At 40.4% G+C, this 19,916-nt stretch overlaps 1 protein-coding gene across 4 annotated transcripts in view; it reads right to left on the minus strand.

The window, feature by feature from the left end:
• Positions 1–7: 7 nt before the first annotated feature.
• INTS14 (integrator complex subunit 14) overlaps positions 8–19,916 on the minus strand; it is a 29,636-nt gene continuing 9,727 nt past the window's right edge. For 3 of the 4 annotated variants that reach the window (XM_081119464.1, XM_081119463.1, XM_081119461.1), the window contains 7 exons: positions 19,462–19,604; positions 17,022–17,114; positions 15,133–15,277; positions 13,666–13,799; positions 5,496–5,614; positions 3,386–3,451; positions 10–1,297 (listed from right to left, as the gene is read on the minus strand). In XM_081119464.1, coding sequence (XP_080975590.1) covers positions 1,046–1,297; positions 3,386–3,451; positions 5,496–5,614; positions 13,666–13,799; positions 15,133–15,277; positions 17,022–17,114; positions 19,462–19,604 — 952 coding nt within the window. In that variant the 3' untranslated portion in view covers positions 10–1,045. Of the gene's footprint in view, positions 1,298–3,385; positions 3,452–5,495; positions 5,615–13,665; positions 13,800–15,132; positions 15,278–17,021; positions 17,115–19,461; positions 19,605–19,916 lie in introns of all 4 variants that reach the window. The other variant, XM_081119462.1, reaches the window with a different exon arrangement.

The raw sequence follows: 19,916 nt of genomic DNA on the forward strand, positions 1-19,916 counted from the left end.
CTTGTGTTTAAAGGTAATTTATTTAATGGTTTTCAAGTTGTTAGTGATAAAGTCCTTTGTTCAGACAAAATATTATATAGCAGTTCAGCATGTTAAAAATGGCTGCTCAGGTTGAAGCCTGAGGGAGTAATACCTTAGGCAGTTCACAGAGAATTTGAGAAGCACTGATGATGTAAATAAAACCTAAAGAAGCTACAGGACTTGCCCAGGATGATGAAACTAGCTGATGAATGGAAGGGTAGCTGACTTGCAGTGACCTGTCGGAATCTACCTGGATGGAACCTGGCCCGGGCAATGAGGCCTAACCAGTGTCAGAAACAAGGCAGTATGGAACCCAAGGAACCCTCATGATTTGTCAATCTGCCACACAGGAAGCTGAAATTATACCCAAGTAGAACAGATCAAAAGGCAAAGACTCATTAGTTTCCCAGTAAAACCATTTTATAGAAAATCAAATATTTTTTTTGATTTAGGAAAAAAAAAAGACAGGAATAATTTTATACATTTATGGTTGCTATTTAAAAGTCTGTATCTCAAGACGTACCCAAAGCACCTACGGGTTACCACCAAGTCTGCCCAAGTTCTAAGAAAAGTTCTAAAACTTAGTGGTGTAGGGCTTGTACTTAGCTAGTCCCAGACAAGTTTGGGTTCCTCACTCCAAGGGCAGAAGCTTGAAAATGTCCTTATGATTGAGAGGAGAAGATGCCTTTCAGAAAGTCAGAGGGCCTTTGCGGCCCTGAGGAATGGGGAGAGCTCTGTGCCCATCAGACCTTCAAGCTTCTCAGGAGATGTTCCCATCATGGGAGCAACAGGTGTTTTTTGGGCTGAAAGGCTCTGAGCCTCAGGAAGCTAATATCAAAGCCCAAGCAGCCAACCACCCTTCAGAGCCCTTCTCAGACTTGTCATTCAAACCAGCAAGTGGTGCTTCTGAGGCAGCCTCAGGGAGGTCTTCGGGTAGTTATTGCAGAGGTGAACACTCTGGAAAAGTTTTTACTCTAAATCATTTTCACTTGAAATGAGGAAAGGAAGGCTCCAAAAGTCAGCTTCACAGTCTTTCAGTGCTGCTCCCAGAGAAGTCTGTCTGCAAAGGCGTGATATTGTGGTCATAGCCGGCATACTCAGAGGTGCCGGTACTGGCCAGCTTGAGCTGCTGGGCAGCGTGGGTCAGCTGGAATGCTGCATCAGGGTGGGCTGTGTCCGGCAGCAGTGTGCACTCCCTTTCCAGCATGTCAGCCACCCCCTTGAGCAAGTCCAGGAAACCAAAGGCCAGGGCAGCCTTTCGTAAACGGTTCAGCTCCTGAAACATTTAAAAAACATCAATGTTCCTAAAATGCAATTTCCTCATCTCATACTTTTGTGTCTGTGTGTGACAGTAAAAGCAGGTTTTTTTATTCAAAGGTGTAACTGGTAAGTAGATTTGTTTACAACCATTCTTGTGAAGTACTTTTTAAGAAAATACAACCACCTTATCTGCAAATAGACACCTCAACTATGATGACCTAAATTTTGATGGGTAATGTACATGATTAGGCAGAAAATAGTTAAGTTCACACTGATAGAGTAATTATCAAGTTCTCAGTCAAAACTCCATTTGTGGTCCCCACTTCTTGACTGATTTCTATTCCCACTTCATCTTCTACTATCTTGTTGACTGACTTCCTGACCAACTCCCGTCAACTCTGTCTTCCTGACCAGCCAGTCCAGCCACTCCTCCGTCTGGAATTATCACATACATTCTAAGTGCTCAGCTTGGAATAAGTTCTCTTTGAACCCTGAACTTAAGTGAGCATTTTTATGTGAGAACAAATGTTTGTACAAAGATGCCTGTAACGAGAGTGTGACGACACGGCTGAGAAGCGGTTCCTCTACAGGTGATCAGAAAGCTGGGTGAGGACACTGAAACACAGGTCGTCAACTCCACAGTTGATGAGGACGTATGCAAACATCTTGAGGCACTTTGCATACATCGTTTCATTTACTCATAACTCTAAGGAGGGTTCCTTTTCCTCTGTAGCTCAGGTATGGAAAAGGCTTGTCCCAAACCTCAGAGGGCTCTTAAGACTCTCAAGCCTCTCGGGCTGAATGACAATAAACACGCTGGAGGAGGCTCTGGAGGAGTCAGGAAATCTGACCTGAAAGACTGCCACAAAGAGGTGGGGTAGTGAATGGGAGCAGAGAAATAGGAAGTGCCGCACCAACCACATAGCTGTGTGATTTGGGCAAGTTGTGTGGCCTCTCTGGATCTCAGTGGCCTTACAACATGAGAAGGAAAACCTCTTCCCTGCCCACTGCAGGAGCTGATGCAATCGCCTGGTAGAGGCCCTTTCCAGCCCTGATGTGGGATTATATGGAACCAGAAGAGAGAAATGGGCTTTCTGAGCACTGCTTTATCATGTTAAACAAGTGTAAAGTTCAAAAGGCCAGTGTACAAGAGTGTCGACTTGGACAGACAGCTGATGACTGCGTGTAGAAAGCTGTGCAGGGAGGACTACAGCAAGCGGTGATCAGTACCTGTGTGCATTACGGGCTTCAGTTAGGGGCATGGCAGGCTGGTCAGGACTCTGGCTGAACTGATTAAGGTTGCTCTTGCTTGATTTCACCAGCTCACTACATAATTAGGTTTGAAGACAACAGTGACAGAAAGGTAATGAAATAACATCCAGAAAAAGTGGCATGTATGTTCTCTGGAAGAAATGCTGTCCTGGGGCTGGCTGTGTGTCTATATTTTAAGATTAGCAAACTAGGACACAACTGACAACAGTATACCTCACACTGACACTTAGTGTGATTTCAGCCAAACACCAGGACGGGAGGAATGAGTGAGCTTAAATGCCCCACACTCCACCTCACCCCTTGTAACTTTATTCCTTCCACCAGTGGTTCTGGATCAGCCAGGTATGATTCCTGAGGGCCATCTTTTGCAATTCATAAATGTGCAATTTTAGAAGCCATTCCTGGGAGAGCTTATCTGGTTCAGTAAGAATGTTCTGGGCCATCACCATCCCAGAGCCAGGAAGTCACGTACAATAGTTGCCTGGGGCTAGGTTAGATATCTGCCCACAGGGGAATGGTGAGAAGGGTTAAGGGATAAGAGGGTTAAGGTCCTTTCAGATCCTTCCCTCAGCCAGTCACAGTAGCACCAACACAGAGAAACCCTTCTGCACAGAACCAGGCCATTTAAGCACTTCCAATTCTTGGATTTTAGGGCAAAAACAGACCTATTACTTCTGTTGACTTTACTGATGGAAAAACTGAGGCACAAGCCATATATTTCTAATCCTGGTCCATGCTCATTCTGCTACCCCATACTAACTATGGTGAACCATTTATTTTTGGCACACATCCCAGGGCCCACCTTCCTCTACTGTAATTCTGACAGTCTCACCTTATAGAATGTCTGTGTTTTTTCAGGTAGTTTTCTTGCATTTCTTAAAATCTTCTGTACATCTGTCTATCAAGGGTAAAAAGAATTCAACATCAGAATTCTGTGGTAAAGGGGAAAGAATACAAAAGGATGGTTCTAGATGTTTAAAGAAATGAAAATATGCACAGAGCTACCGTGTCAAAACGAGGATTCCTTCTGAGTTAATGTCACTCCTTTGTTCAGTATCAGTAGAGCACCTCCCTCTTTCAAAGTGCTTGATAATAAATCCCTTGGTGACAGAAATAAACTTGTCTCACAAAAACCCACCCATTAATCCAATATATATGGCCAGCTGCTTTTTTTGACTAGGGTGCCATTCAATGGGGGTAAGAATAGTTTCTTCTACAAATGGTGGTAGGACAACTGGAGAGCCACATAGTAAAGAATGAAGTTCGACCCTTACTTCACACCATATACAAAAAAGTAAATAAAAATGGATCAAAGACCTAAATGCAAGAGCTACAAGTCTTACATTTAAAACTCTTAGAAGAAAACATGGGGCAAATCTTCATGACCTTGGAATTGGCCATGATTTCTTAGTTACAGCAGTCCAGCAACAAAAGAAAAAAATAAATCTGATGAATATTCATAGCAGCATTATTCAGAATAGCAAAAAGGCAGAAACAATCCAAATACTCATCAACTGAATGAATGGGTAAACAAAATGTGGCCTAGTTATATAATGAATAAAGGAATGAAGTACTGATATATGTTACAACATGAATGAACACTGACATTATGCTTAGTTGAAGGAAGCCAAACCAAAAAGGCCACATATTATATGATGCCATTTATATGAAATATCCAGAATAGGCAAATCCATGCAGACAGAAAGCAGACTAGTGGTTGCCAAGGGCTGGGGGAAGGTGGAAATATAGAATGACTTGCTTAATGGATACAGGGATTCCTCTTGGGGTGATAAAATGTTCTGAAACTAGGTAGTGGTGATGGTTAAATAACATTGTGATTATACTAAATGCCACTGAATTGTATACTTGAAAATGATTGCAATGGTAAATGTTATGTGTATTTCACCATAATAAAAAAATATACCCACTCTAACATAAAAATTTTTAAATAATTTTAGAAAAATTAAAAGAAAAAGAAAAAGAAAAAAAAATTCAGCTATCTTTCCAATAGGGAAGTTTTGTGGTCAGGGGTGACAGAAAAAAGAGGGAGAACCTAATTTTCCAACAAAGAGAAGGATCCCTCCCACCTTCACCATGGCAGGATGTGTCTAGTTTCTATGAAAAGGGGGACTATGCCATCAACAGAAGCTACTTCTGTTGTCAGGTGGCCTCACTGCCTCTTCTCATCTGGCTTAAGCTGGACTCATTGGAGGAACGAACAAAGAAAAAGCAATGGCACTTAAATGGAAAAAAAAGGCTCAAAAGTGATTTTTAAAAATAGGTATAAAGGACATTATGTCAATGAATGAAGAAATGTCACCGAGTACCTTGCCTGAAAGTAGCATACCTTGGTAATAGTCTACTCTCAGCTTCCCACAAAAGTGTGGAATTACAGTGTAATGCTATGGTTTGGGCTTACTGTGGGGATGGAAGAAATAGCCACATGAAGATTTTTACATCTTTCTCAAAACTGTTGTTAAAGATAACACCCATTATATTATTTGATGCCTGCCTCAGCATGTCCAAAATTTCACATTAAAATTCAATGCCAGGAAATGCCTCTCTAGAAGAACTGATGTGTTTACTTTTACCAGACATATAACCCTTTATAACATAAAACTCTACCTGTTTCTTTTTTGACCTTGGTAGCAGGAAGCTCAGAGCCAAATTGCTCAAATACAATTATTTTGCCTTGGGTTCCTGGAACAATTGTCTCCCCCTTACACTAGGTTTTGTATTGATCTAAATTTTGTAAAAAATGATTTTGCTGCATACGTGTTTTACTGTAGGCAACCTCAAATCGTTTTTGGAAATAATGACAAACATTAGAAGTAAATGAATTACTAAGTATCAAAGGAGAGGAAAATCAAATCAAGTGTTTGCCTGCCTGCCAGAATCCCTCTCCTGTCCCCAGGGGAAAGCAATGTGAATGGTAATGTTACCTGCAGGCCACTGGGTTTGATCCAGACAGTCACATTCTGGGCATAACTGCGTTTGTTTTTGGGCTGAAGGGGGAATGGGCTCTTATTGTCATCCTCACCATAAGGGTTTTCTTTAGCATCTTAAAAGAAAAAGACATTCTTGAAAAGACATCTGGAAAAACACAATCAATTACATTTCCAATTAGGCTAGAAGCTTTTTGAAATCATTCAATCTTCTATATCCTGTTACTTCCTTAATTAAGAAAATCCATTAACTTCAGTCAGGTTGGGGAACTTGTTCTCAGTAAAAGCCACTGATGTAAGAGATGAAGGCCCATGTAAGTGAAAAGCAGCTTAAAGTTTTTAAAGAAACAAGCTTCACTTATTTGCTAGAGAAGTCAGAGAAGATAAAATGAATACATACAATAAAACTAATGTACTACTCAAAAAAATAAAAATAAACATACGTACTGAAACTCTGTATACCTTAGTCCAGCACTCTCCAATGGAACTTTCTACGATAACAGAATGGCAACCACTAGCCCACATGGCCACTGAACACTTTCGTGTAGCTGGTGTGACTGAGGTACTGAGTTTTACACTTTGTTTATTTTAATTAAATAGCCTCATGTGGCATTGGCTACTGGATTAGACAACACAGGTATAGGCATTGGGAAAGTTAAAAAGGAAAATTATATATAGCCAAATTAAGAAAAGAGGCAAGGGAAGAAGTACTTTCTGGTGAAACATACCCCACTATTTATTATGGCTTATTAGTTTATTGCTTCCAAAAGATTAAAGCTATATTGGTTTTATAGCCATATGGATAAATAAGTGTTCCTGTTTTTCTACCTGCTTCCTGAGCTAATGAAACTGCCACAAACTTACAGGGCATACTTCTCTCTATTGGCTTATTTTATCATTATTGTTACTACCTTCTGGGGTAGATAGAGCAGGAATCTTTCTCCCAACTAGTCAGGGAGCTTAAATCCCTTGCCCAAATGTTCATGTTGAAACTGGAATTAGCTCAGTTTCTCTGACTGAGCCAGAAGCTTTCTAACCCTGATTTGGTCAATAATTTAAATGCTTTACACTGGCCCATACTACCTCCTGACATCTTTCCTCCCGACCCCTCCAAAAAGTACTGACCCAACTTTCAGACATATTTTCATGAAGACTTATCTCTACATAAACCTCTTCAGTCAGGCCAAGATCCCAACAGTCCTTTCCCATGCAACATGCTTATTTTTAACTTCCCGACCACTATTTCTGTTATTTCCCCTGCCTGGAATGCTCTCCTTTGCTCATTCATTTATTCCCTCACTCACTCATTATCGATACTAAGAACCCACTATGTAGCAAGCACTCTGCTAGGAAGTGTTGCTAGAGAAGATATTTCTCTGTCCTTAAGAAACTTATAGAATAAAAAATGTTCATTAAATTCCACTACACCCCATACACTAAACATATACAACTTCTCTCTTTACAGCAACCCTCAGGGTAGATATTATTAGTCCCGTTAAAGATGAGGACACTGAGGCTCAGAGAGGTTGCACCTTCACAGGTTTTCTTAGTGACTCAGCTGGGCCTGGTTCCAATGCCAACACGGATTCAACCACTCAACACTGCCGCTCCTCACCTACCCAAACTTACTTACATTCCAGGTCCAGGTCCTAGTCTACCTTCAACATGAAGTGGTTCCAAGACCCTTCTATTCTACAGCACTCGCTATGAGGACCAACATTTCAACATCTAATCACAGCCCATCTTGTACAGTCTCTAATTGTTTGGAACCTATATGTGGTAAATGGCTTAGCAGACAGAAAATAATGCATTTATGAAAAAAGAACAGGAGATTCTTAGAAATAAGAAATATGATAACAGAAATTTAAAAATAAACATTCCAAGAGAAAGTTGAAGATGCCTTACAGAAGGTAGAAAAGAAAAAAACAGAAAAATGGGTAGGACCAGATAAGACGACTGACACACACACAAACACAAATCACAAGTATATGTTTGAGAAAGGAAAAAGAGAGACCATAGAGAGGAAAAAATCAAGGACATAATTCGTTCCCAGGACTGAAGTACACTGAGTGCCCAGTACAATGAACAAAGAGATCAGCAACCAGGCATGTCATTCTGAAAATCCAGTAAAGCAGGGACACAAAGAAGAGCCCAAGGAGCGCAGGGGAAATAAAGATCAACTCAAAGTCCAGGCGGTCAGCACGTCACCAGACTCTCAGTAGCAAGCTTCCAGAAAAAACAACAGAGCAATGCTTCAAAAATCTAAAGGAAAATGATTCCCAACCTAGAACTCAATATCCAACTAAACTACCAATCGAGTGTAAGGGAAGAAATACAGACATTTCCAAATTATGCAGGATTTCAAACATTTACTTCCCATCTATCCTTTTCTCAGGAATATTCATGAAACAGGAGGGCCACAGGAGAGAGGTGAGGGGAAGACTCAGAATGACAACTATGCAACAGGCTAAGAGAAAAACCAGTTCATTTTATAAAACAAGAGGAAGAAAGATGACTCTAAGAAAAAAAAGGAAACTGACAAAATCCCTGAAGAATGTATTTTACTTAGGCAGGAATTAGTGATAGGTAAACAGAAAACAGCAAAGGAAAAATAAAGAAAAGAAAGTAGAGGGCCCGGCCGGCGTGGCTCAGCAGCTGAGCATCAACCAGTGACCCAGGAGATTGAGGTTTGATTCCTGGTCAGGGCACGTGCCCGGGTCGCGGGCTCCATCCCGGTACGGGGCGTGCAGGAGGCAGATGATCAATGACTCTCCCATCATTGTTTCTCTCTCTCTCTCTCTCTCTCCCCCCCCCATCCCTTCCTCTCTCTGAAATCAATAAAAATAGTAAAAAAATAGTAAAAAAAAAAAGGAAAGTAGAGGGCGGCTGGGAGCAAGCCCAGGGTGAAGGCTGCACTCATCTGTGCTGACTCCCCCACAGCCTGGCTGCCTAGCTCTTTCCTGAAGTCTCAGAGGAACCTAAGTGCCCTTCCAATACAGCTTGCTTTTTAACCGAAGTTAGAACATATTTATCTTGCCTATTAGAAAAAAGAAAAATATCTAATTAAAGAAGTAATAATTGGGGCAGGGGAGAGTTGCAAAACAAAAGAAACGTGACTGGTATACCACATGGCTTTGTTTACATTATCTAACAAAGACAGAATACTGATTTAACCAAAAAGAACACTAAAACCACACTGTAAGGATAAAGGGAAAAATGTGCTTCTTGGATGGTAGGTGGGTGAAAATGGTAGTGCTGAGACCTAAGTAGTCATCCTTAAACATTTTTAAAATGACATTTTAAATGAAAGCTCAGCCGTGGCTCAGCGGTTGAGCGCTGACCTAGGATCCAGGCGATTGGGGTTCGATTCCTGGTCAGGGCACAGGCCCAGGTTGAGGGCTCTATCCCCAGTCGGGGGTGTGCAGGAGGCAGCCGATCAATGGCTCTCTCATCATTGATGTTTCCATCTCTCTCTCCCTCTCCTTTCCTTTCTCTGATCAATAAAGATATATTTAAAAAAGAAAAAAAAAAGAAAAGAAAGCGCAACCCTGGCCAGTTTGGCTTAGTGTTAGAGCATTGGCCCACAGACTGAAAGGTCTGGGTTCGATTCCGGTCACCGGCATCTACCTCGGTTGCAGGCTTGATTCTCCACCCTGGTCAGGGCATTAGTGGGAAGCAAGCAATCGATGTTTCTCTCTCTCTCTCTCTCTCTCTCCCTTCCACTCTCTCTGAAAAGCAATGGAAAAAATATCCTCAGGTGAGGATAAAATATAAATAAGGAAGTAAATAGCAGACCTTTTAAACAGACTGTTCTGAGGTAAAAAAGACACAGAAACTTTTTTAAAAAAGCAGTTGCTAAAGCAAATGAGAAATCTAATTCCTCATATTTCTCATATAGAGATAAAATGACACTAGAGAGAGAAATACTAATTCCCAAGCTACTATATCTTTCCATGGCTTTGTAAAAGTTCTCTTCTTTGCAGATAAGCTGCAAAGGATATCTACATAAAAACAGACATGAAAAAAATAATTAAAATTGTTTTACCAAGAATTCTCATATTTTTTTCAAGAAGGAACTAGACAGCAGTATCCTTAATAAGTTAGCAGATCCATACTCTTTAAAAATAAGTAATTGCAAAATAACACATATTTGTATGCATGATATTTGGACTAGTATATGGAACCAGTATTATACCTAGTGGTCACTGCTATTCTAACTGAAGTTAACCAGAAACCAAACAAAGGGAAAGCTTCACGTAAAACTCACAAGGCAATACCTTTAATAAACTTTTTAAATTAAAAAAAAAAAAGTTAGCTCTTATTATCTTCATTGAAAAAAAGAACAGGCCCAGAGGGAGGAAAAGAACAGCATGACTATAAGGCAGAGTAAACAGCAATTCAATTTGAATGAAGAATGCCTGTAACAGGCCAAGCACTGCTAGGTGGGAAGCCAGATCAGAAAGAAATGTGAGTGCTACTATCTTAGATTAAGGACAGGCATCTGTGGTGAAAACTACCACAACAGTCTAGGTCAGGGGTGGGCAAACTTTTTCTGTAAGGGCCAGACTGTAAATATTTTAGGCTTTGTGGGTAATATGGTCTCCGTTATGACTACTCTACTCTGCCACTGGAGCGGGAGAGCAGCCATAGACTATATGAAAGGAATGAGTGTCCCTGTGTAATAAAACTTTACCTACAAAACAGGCAGTGGGCTAGTTTGACCTGCAGGCCACAGTTAGCTGACCTCTGATCTAAGTGAAAGGTAAAGAAAGTCAGAACAAGGCAAGAGCAGTGAGAATGAAAAGGGAGAATGAATGTAAGAATGCTGGAGACTAGAGGAATCTAGGGGTGAGGCATCTTTCCATCCTAACACACATACACACACACATTCTTCCTCTGCCCTGTGTTCTCCTCCAATTACTGTCCTATTTCTCTCCTCTTGGTAGCCAACCTTGTTATTTTCATTTCCTTATATCTAATTCATTTCTCAACCTATGTACTGGCTAACCATCTACTGAAGCTACTTTTATGAAGCCACCAATAATCTCCTGTCAATATCAAATGACTCTTATTTATAGTCTCCTTCTTTCCTCTTGGCTTCTAGTCCTTCCTAAAACTCTTCAATCTTTAAAACACTCATTCCACAGTTTCTTTCAGATTAAGTTCTCAAGGTGCTAATCATTCTGTTGGCCTTCCTGCAAAGGAGATAAAAGTCCTCACATGATTTGGAAACTCACTGTCAGCGGGGATGTTTTTTCTATAGAAGTCCATTTGCCCTGGGTTGTAGAGGTGTCCCACAGAGCCACTGTATGAGTTTCTGGAGGATGCACCAAGGGTTTGGTTTTGTATTGTTTGGTTTTAGAAGTCCCCACTTCAGAATGGGTAGTATCAATCTGCATGGTGCAGGGCTTGGGCTTCAATTTCTCATAGGAAACTTAAATTTCTTTATATATAGAAAAGTCAATAGAAAAAAATGGGTAGAATTTTTCTTGCCATCCTCTCACTGAGAGGGTGGGCCTTCCACATTCTCAGCTTTACTCATAGAGATCAGTTCTTTGTCTTGTTTGAAACCAAAGTCATGTTTCCTGTCCCTGTGTGAGCTTTAAAACCCCAGCCCCTGGATCCTGGCTCAAGAGTTGGCAACTATGGCCTGTTGCCTGTTTTTGAGTTAAGAATGGTTTTTGTATTTTTAAATAAGTGGGATCAAAAGAATATTATTTTGTGTAATATTCATGAGAATTATATAAAATTCAAATTTTGGTGTCCAAAAATAAAATTTCTGGAATACAGTCACTATCATTTATTTACACATGATGCTACCATGGCAGAGTTTAGTAGCTATGACAGAGGCCATATTGTCTACAAAGCCTAAAATATTTACTATCTTGTCCTTTTTCTGAAAAAGTTTGCTGAACCTTGGCCCAGCTTCTAGGGCGACTATTCAGTCCAAATCTTCTCTAGGCTTCAATGGCAAAAGGCATCCTCAGTGACATGCATGCACATGTGTATGAGACACTGTACTTCTTCTTGAGTCTCTCTTCTCCTGGCTTCTGCAACATCACTGCTACTTTTCCTCTTTCATCGGCCTATTTCCTCTTACTCTCCTTTAGTAGCGCCCTCTCCACTGTCCTCAGTAGCTGGCCCTTTCTAGGAGTTTGGTCCTTGGCTCCCTTTTTTTCCTTAATCTATATATTTTCCTGAGGCTAGGGCTTCTTAAAGTGTGGTATGAATGACCTAGATTGTAACCATGGGGGTAATATTAAAACTGCAAGTTCCTGGGCTTGAATCCAGACCTACTGCATCAGAATCTCTGTAGGTGGGGCCCAGGAAACATAATTTTTATTCAAGTTCTCCAGGTTTATTTTTGTACACGGAAACTCAAATTTGTGGACCATCACCCTAAGTAATCTCCCTCATTGTCACCATTTTAATGAACAGTGATGTGTTTATAATGAAAACTATGTTTCCAACTCTGCCCTTTCTTCTGAACTCTAGACTTACAGGAATTGTCTCTAGGTACCTCCACCTAAATCTCATAGCCATAAGCTCAATCGGCACAAAAGGTGTTCTTCCCAAACCTTCTCTTCCTCCTCTGTTCTCTGTTTTAACTAATAGCACCACCTTTCATCCTGCAGCCCAGGTCGGAAACCTGGGATCATTCTCAATTCTTCTCTTTCCTTCTTTCTACTTTGTAAATATGTTTTGCATGATCCCATTCTCTCTGTCCCCAGTCACTGTCCCTTGTTCTGGCTCTCACCTTCACATCTCCAGTACTATCACAGTTGACTTCTAACTGCAGGATACCCTTACCTTTTCAAATCCACACTCCAGTTACCTTTCTAATTTACCACCAATCACTTGGATTTCAGTAATATTGTACAACACCAGGGGGCATCTAGAATATCAAGTCTCCTGACTGGTATCTCCACTATTCTCCTTACAGCCAGAAGGACCTGATATATTACTTCCCTTCAGTGGCTTCCCAATCTCTGCAGAATAAAGTTTCAACTCTTCACATTGCAGATAAGGTCTGCCCTGCTCTAGCCACTGCCAACCTCTAAGCTACTATCTGCCGCCCCCCCCCACCCCCCCCAGTTTGTGATCCAGTGCTCCTTTCTTTCCTATAGGTGTTCCATTTGTCCAGGATGCCCTTTCTTCCTTCATTCACTCACCAAATTCTTTTTTTTTTTTTTCCAAATGTTGGCTAGGGTAACTCTCCTCTTTGGAGATTTTCCTGAGTCCTTTAGGCAGAGGTGACCATCCCCTCCTGCAGGCCAACTCTGACCTTGTGTCAGTCTGTGTTTACTGGTCAATTTTCCACTAGACTTTGAGCAACTTCTGCTAACTCTTTTATCCCTAGACCTGGCACAAAATAGGTTGCTTGGCAGATGTTCTTGAAAGTGAAACAGGCCCAAATGAGTCAAGGATGACTCTACAGTTGGAACCTGAGGATCTAGGAGGACAAAGGTCTCCATCAGAAGGAGCAGGTGAAGAGGGACGGGGTGAGACAATGGTTTCTATCACAAACATACTGAGCTTGGGACTGTAGCAGAATATCCAGGTGGAGAGGTCCAATGGGAAGTGAAAATACAATATGCGGACTCCAGGGAAAGATCAAGCAGGACTCGAGCTATAGACTTGGGGGAGTCTGAAGCTAATGGCTGATGAAGTAACCAGTAGAGAATATTAACGCGAGAGAAGAAGGCAAAGAACATCATGAGGCAAGAAGATGACAAGAAAAAGAACAGTTGCCAAAGAAAAAGGTTAAGTACCAGGAGAATGCAATGTTAGGAAAGCCAAGGGGAAAGTTTCAAGAAGGAAGGGGGTTAAATTTTCTAGGAATGACTGGGAATTACCTGGGTTTAAAATTAAACTAAAGAAATTTTACATTAAGGAAAAATAAGTTTATGGAGAGTAGTTTTTTTACTCTAAGCAGTTAGAAGATTTATATGTACTTAAAGCAACCTAAATGTTGGTTTCCCGAGCTATGAAGTTAAAAAGTTCAAACATCGAACTCTCTTGGGGCTCTCTATTTGCACACCTGGCATCGAGACCACAGCACACCTAGAGGGGAGACCACCCAGCTCTCTGACCACACAGCCAGAGCCATTCAGAACAGCAGAGAGAAAACAAAGTCAAGACCAATAAAATCTGATCTGGGTTATACCTGAAATAGGACCCAACTGTGCCATTTTCCCTAGCCATGGGAGAGGTTCTGGGCCAGGCTCAAAGAGGGACATCATGAGGTTTGATTTCTTCTTGCTGTCAGCTTGGGAGTAGAGCATTCCATGCCATTCAGGACTAGATGGAGAGAAGATGGAAGATCAGGAGAATATCAAGCCTGTGACCATCAATTAAATAAGTCTAATCTGTGTTTTCCTCTTGAGCGACATGGGCTTCAGCTTTCAAATCAGGTGCATTACTTTTACTAAAGCCAAACCCTAAACCTGAAAATGCATATTGCTGCCCTCTAATATCACCATTCTTCTGGGACAGGTATTATTTTTCAATTACGTAGATACAGAACTCAAAAGCAGTCTTAAAAGAGGAAAAAAGAATCACAAGGGCAGGAGGTAGCTGCAGGGGTGATGAGGAGTCAGGGCTGTGATCTATAGGTCTTTTCAGCTGCCCCCTTCCCCCCATTCACAGCAGCACCCACACAGAGAAGACCTTGTAACAAAGGACACAAAGCCATCACCCAGCTCTGCTCCCACTTCTCAAAGGGCCCCAGGTGATTCTCATATTCAGAGCCAGTGCAAGTAGCTTGGGTACCAAAGAATAAGCAAACCAATACCTAAGAATGCATTCTTCGTTCTGGACTAACTAACTTCAACTCAAGCAGACATGGAGCCACGCTTCCCTGAGTACTCCTGACCTCTTGTCTCCTCTATTAGTCTACCCCAGGTAATGGCCAGAAAATGATCAGTCACCTCTTCTTTTCTAACAACAGGTATTTTAAAAAGGGAAGCAGGTAGCTTTGCAAATTTCCAGACCGTAGTGAATGTGGAAGCTAGAAGGGCTTTCTTCATAGGGGAGGAACACAGCAGAGTGGTTACAAGCATGGGCTCTGGAGTGAGAATGCATACGAATCCTGGCTCTTCCATTTACTAGCTGTGAGACCTTTAGCAAGTTCCTTGACCTCTCTAAGTCTCAGTTTCTCATCTGTAGAATGGGGATAATATCAATACCGCCTGTACAGTGTTTGTGAGGGATTAAATGAGTTTATATACGGTGCCTAGAGGAGTGCTTGGTATATGGTAAAAACTTCAATTAATTTTATCAGCTTCTCTTTTCATTTATTTCTACCTCCTCGTTTTATAGCTAAGGAGTCTGTGAATACTACATAAGATCCTAATAGCAAGTTAGCAGCATTGCTATAACTGAATCTAGGTTCCTAGATAGAAGAAAACTTAGGATATAATCTAAAAGCAATATAATTAAAAGGCTAATTCTATACTTAGTCTAGGGGATACTTTAAAAAGCAGTTTAGAAGGTGATGGTAGGTGGAAATGGTATATTAGGGAGAGGAAAAAGGTGACAAGACCTTTCTATTTCTTTCAGAAAAGACTGGGAAATATTTCACTTTGTAAATTGATTCTCCTTTACTCAACTAAAGGAAAACAAAGTTTCTTACCCTAGCTGAACTATTGCTACCATTCCTTCCACTTTTAGGCTGCCATGGAGCAGGACACAAAAGTTGGGTATTTTGCCTGCAATCTGATTGGCTGAATTTTCATCTTCATTATCATCAGCTATGCCAGTGCCCACCTCATCGCCTTCTGTGGGAAGAAGAGGAAACAGGTCAGACCAAGATTTGCTACAAAAATTCCAAACTCCAGTTATTCTGTTGGCTGTTTCTAGATTTGGAAGGAAAGTACATGGAGTTATAAAAGGAATAAATACAAATAAGAAAAACTCATATTCTGGTTTTCCTATGTTCATATAAAAATCAGTTTTCACATGTTATATGAATTCCATTTATATGAAACCTGCTGAAGAGGTAACTCTGTAGAGACAGAAAGGACATTTGTGGTTACCTGGGACAGAGGGAGATGAAGGGCTAGGGGTTTTAAAATTCCTGTTCTAACATGGACTGTGGTGATGGCTGCACAGGTCTGTAAATATACTAAAATTTATTGAATTGTATACTTTAAATGGGTGAAGTGTATGGTATGTGAATTATATTTTAGTGACGCTGCTACACAAAATAATCAGCTTTCTACAGTTTCTACTAGGACACTCAGCTAGGTCTCTCTGGGGGTTTCAGGTACCATCTAAACAGAACCCCAGATTCAGAGATGTCAAGAATATTCTCAACTGACAGCCTTCAGGCAGCACATGGATGTGTGCCCCCAAAAGGGAGCAGTGTTACTCCATAAACTTCTTGATCCAACTCTCCAACTCCAGGTTCTCTCATACACTCTGCCGACAAATGAATCTTCCTACAATTAACTTCCCTCTGGAACTATCTGCCTGCTCAATCTCACTCAAAGACTTTCTAATTCAACAGGAAGAATTTGCCCAGTTTAGCTTGACATTCAATAGCCCTTAAAACATGGCTCCATTTTGCCTTCCCACACTTTTCTTTCTACTGTTCCCCTGCACAAACTCTTCACTTTGCTCACTTTCTTTCTTGGCAATTTATACGGGTATGCATAATCCCTTCCCTTCCCTGCCAACTCAAGACAGGTCTTAGAAATAAGAAAAATCTGGTTATCAATATTAATATCAAGAACAATAAGGTAAATTATAAACAATAATCACAATAAGCCATCTGTGGGCCAATATAAAGATGCTGTCTGTGGATGTGTGATTGAGAGTTATGAAATACCCAATTCCACAACTGACCTAAAGGGACTGTGATCATAACTCAGTAAGTAGAAACCTGATTGACTATATACACTTCTTGGAGAAAGCTGGTGAATATAAAGTGGGTGGTCAGCCTAGAACAGAGAAAAGAGAAGCTTAAAGTGCTAGACACCAACATTCTCCACAGAGATGCTGAATTTGGGGGACACTATAGTTCCTGGAGAGCTTTATTCTGCAGTAATGAAGCCTCACGAGGGGCTAGATTCTTCCATTTATTCAACAGTATTTACTGAGTATCTGCTGTGTGCTAGGCACTGGTAAAGAACAGATGTAGGTTCTTCCCTTATGAAGCTGTATTTGACTCCACATTTATCAGGCAACCTCTGAGAATCACTTTGACTTCCTCGCCATGCTCCTACCAGGAAAGGCAGATTAGGGACAAAGCATTCTCATTTCTAAAGAGGACTTCCACTGTAAATTAACAGCAATACGCACACAATAAATACATGTCAATTTGCTTTGCACAGTGTAAAACAGCAGAATTAGTTTTCTTGTATATTAGGCAACATTCCATTTTAAAGAAATCCAGTCCAATCTAGTAACTACTCCTTTCCCCCAAATTATGCAAAATGGGCTACCCTACTACCTAAATTTAAGAATAACTTTAGATAATAAGATACTTCATATGTATCACTGAACATGAAGAGAACTTACCTTTGTTAAGTGCTATAGGTAAGACCAGATGTCTGGAGAGAACTGGGGGACTGGAAATATCGGCTATATCAATAAACCCCACTATTTCTAAATCTGAAAAGAAGAAACCAATATAGAATTAATTAGTTCTATAGGAAAGTACACTATTTTATATGTACTAGATTTCATAAACACAATGTTTAATTTAGATAGGGAATTCAAATATGAAGACCAGGAAGATTATTAGAAGTCTTTCTGGATAATTAATAAATTTTCATTTAAGTATCTCAGAAAATCACAATAATTGTCTTTATTTAATGAATTTAAGTTATATGACAAATCAGCTAAACTTTATTTTTATGAATCTAGGTCCCCAGCCAAGGCAAAAGCTTAAAGGTAAAATCCCTCTATATCATAAGGGATGTTCCAGCCACGAGGGGATGTCATAGTTAAACACTTCCACAACAACTCCAAGTAACCATCCTTGGAGGGTAAATCTATTCTGAAAAACACATTCTCTACAAAACCAAGCTAGCAGTCTAAATATGACAATGATTTCTTTGTTTTATAGAAGCCTATTAAAGACCCAAAGTATTTGTTGGAAACCTAAAATAAGTAAAAAATATAAGATGTAACCCAAACTACTTTTTAAAAGTTTGTTTTTCTGATCCAAAGCACTCAAAATTGTAGAGGTGAAAAATAAAATCACTCATTATTTATTATCAAAGGAAACCTCTATTAATATTTTACTGAATTGCCTTTCAGTCTCCTAGGCATATATACACACTCATATTTTTATAATTAAAAAAAAAAAATCTTTATTGATTTCAGAGATAGGAAAGGAGAGGGAGAGAGAGAGATAGAAACCTCAATGATGAGAGAGTCATTGATAGAGCCCGCAACCCGGGCATGTGCCCTGACTGGGAATCGAACCCTGATCGCCTGGATCCCAGGTCGATGTTCAACCGCTGAGCAACGCTTGGCCGGGCTACACACTCATATTTTTAAAACAATTAAAAAAAATCAGGCTCATGTAAGTACACTGTACTTCTAAGATACCAAGAAGTCAGCTTCTCTGGAGATTTGCCTTCATTGCCTTCTTTAGCTGAATAACAAATGAATGAGCATAAGCAGCTATATATTTTTCATTTGAGAATGGTTTAAATAAAAGCTGTAACAAAGATCATGGACTAAAAGTTTATTTATATAGAAAAGAAAAGACCTATTCAAAGTTAATCATCAAAAAAGGATGGGAGGGAATATAACTGGTTTAAAGGCAAAAAAAATTTGACATAGCTCAGTACACTGCTGTCCAGTCACAATGAGAGATGGTTGCCCTACTTCCTGACAGCCAGGAGCTAAAGGCACAAAAATAAAAAGCCTGTGCCTAGCCCTTCACTATAAACTCCTTAAAACTGTACACCCAAGAATGAAATGAACAGTTACTCTGCACTTAATTTTAATCATCTGTTGATTGAACCATTACCTAGTCAACATCTACGAGGCATCAGACACTATGCTAGGCACTGAGGGTGCAATGGTGACTGACACAGTGACGGTTTAATGTGTACCCACAACTCAAGGAGTCCACCCTCCAACCGGAGAGAACTCTCCTCTCCACTATTCCTGTTACTTTGGACTCTTCACTTTGCCCGTCTTAGCTAAGAATAGCACTGGCAACACGAACCAGGTAAAAGCAGTGGCACGCTTTCTTTCAGTCATAACATAAGCAGCAGAGCTAGAGAGGTATGGTATATCAGAGCTGAGACTTTATTTTAATTTTAATATATTTTTACTGATTTCAGAGAGAGGGAGGGAGAGGGAGATAGAGATGGAAACATCAATGATGAAAGAGTCATTGATCGGCTGCCTCTTGCAAGCCCCCTGCTGGGGATCAAGCCTGCAACCTGGGCATGTGCCCTGACTGGGAATCGAACCACAATCTCCTAGATCACAGGTCAATGTTCAACGGCTGAGCCACACTAGCCAGGCAGACCTGAGACTTTAGAGACCATCACTCACCTGGAGATACCACTCACCTAGCCAATAAGAACTATAGGAAGTGACTTGTCCAGGGTCATGCAGGAAGAGTCACTCAGCCAAGTCCTTCGTGTCTGACCTCAATTATTACGCTAATCCATCTTAGTATCATTTAAGAATTACCTCAAGGATTTCAGTGCTAGTGAATCTGGCCATGATTTCCAACTCTAGTAATCTGTGGTTATAATTATTTAGGATTGGAGAGTAATTCGTGACCTCACCATCACCACACAGGACTAGTAATCCGCTACCCCTTAGGCAAAGCATCCTCCCACCCAGTGTATAACTGACGACGATGGCACCCTGGTATTAGAACTTACATTTCTTTTCAACTCTCCTGGATAGAGAGGAGTAAAAGTCAGAGGGTAGAAAAAAGTCAGGATAACAGAAGAACTAAGAAGAAAGTTTTAAAATGAGTTACCTGTGTTAATGACTTTAGGGATAGGATCGATTTCCTCATCTACAACAAAAGGCTCTGGCCGGGGGAAGACTTGCACATCAGCAGTCAGGTGGCCACATTTGAGAACAGCATGGAAAGGCGTATATGCCAGATCTATCAGCTTTCTAGAATATGATGATTAACAGTTATAGGAAGAGTAATATGATACATACAATTTTTTTCAAGATACTAAGTTGTTTTCCCTTTGAGTTGACTCCAAAAGGATGTGACCATTTTGAAACAGAACAAAATCTGACATTTTTGGTGAGGTAATTTTAATTCTGAAAAGCCCAAAGGCAAGTTAATCTTTGAAATTGCTGAGTCAGTATAAGGAAGTCAGTATCTACAGGCATTACAGACTTAGTCATGCATAATTTAAAAGGGAATGAGCTTTCAAAAATCACTACTACTAAGCATTTTATCTGAAAAATGTGAAA

Source organism: Miniopterus schreibersii, assembly GCF_964146895.1.
Source record: "Miniopterus schreibersii genome assembly, chromosome: 1".
NCBI lineage: Eukaryota > Metazoa > Chordata > Mammalia > Chiroptera > Miniopteridae > Miniopterus > Miniopterus schreibersii.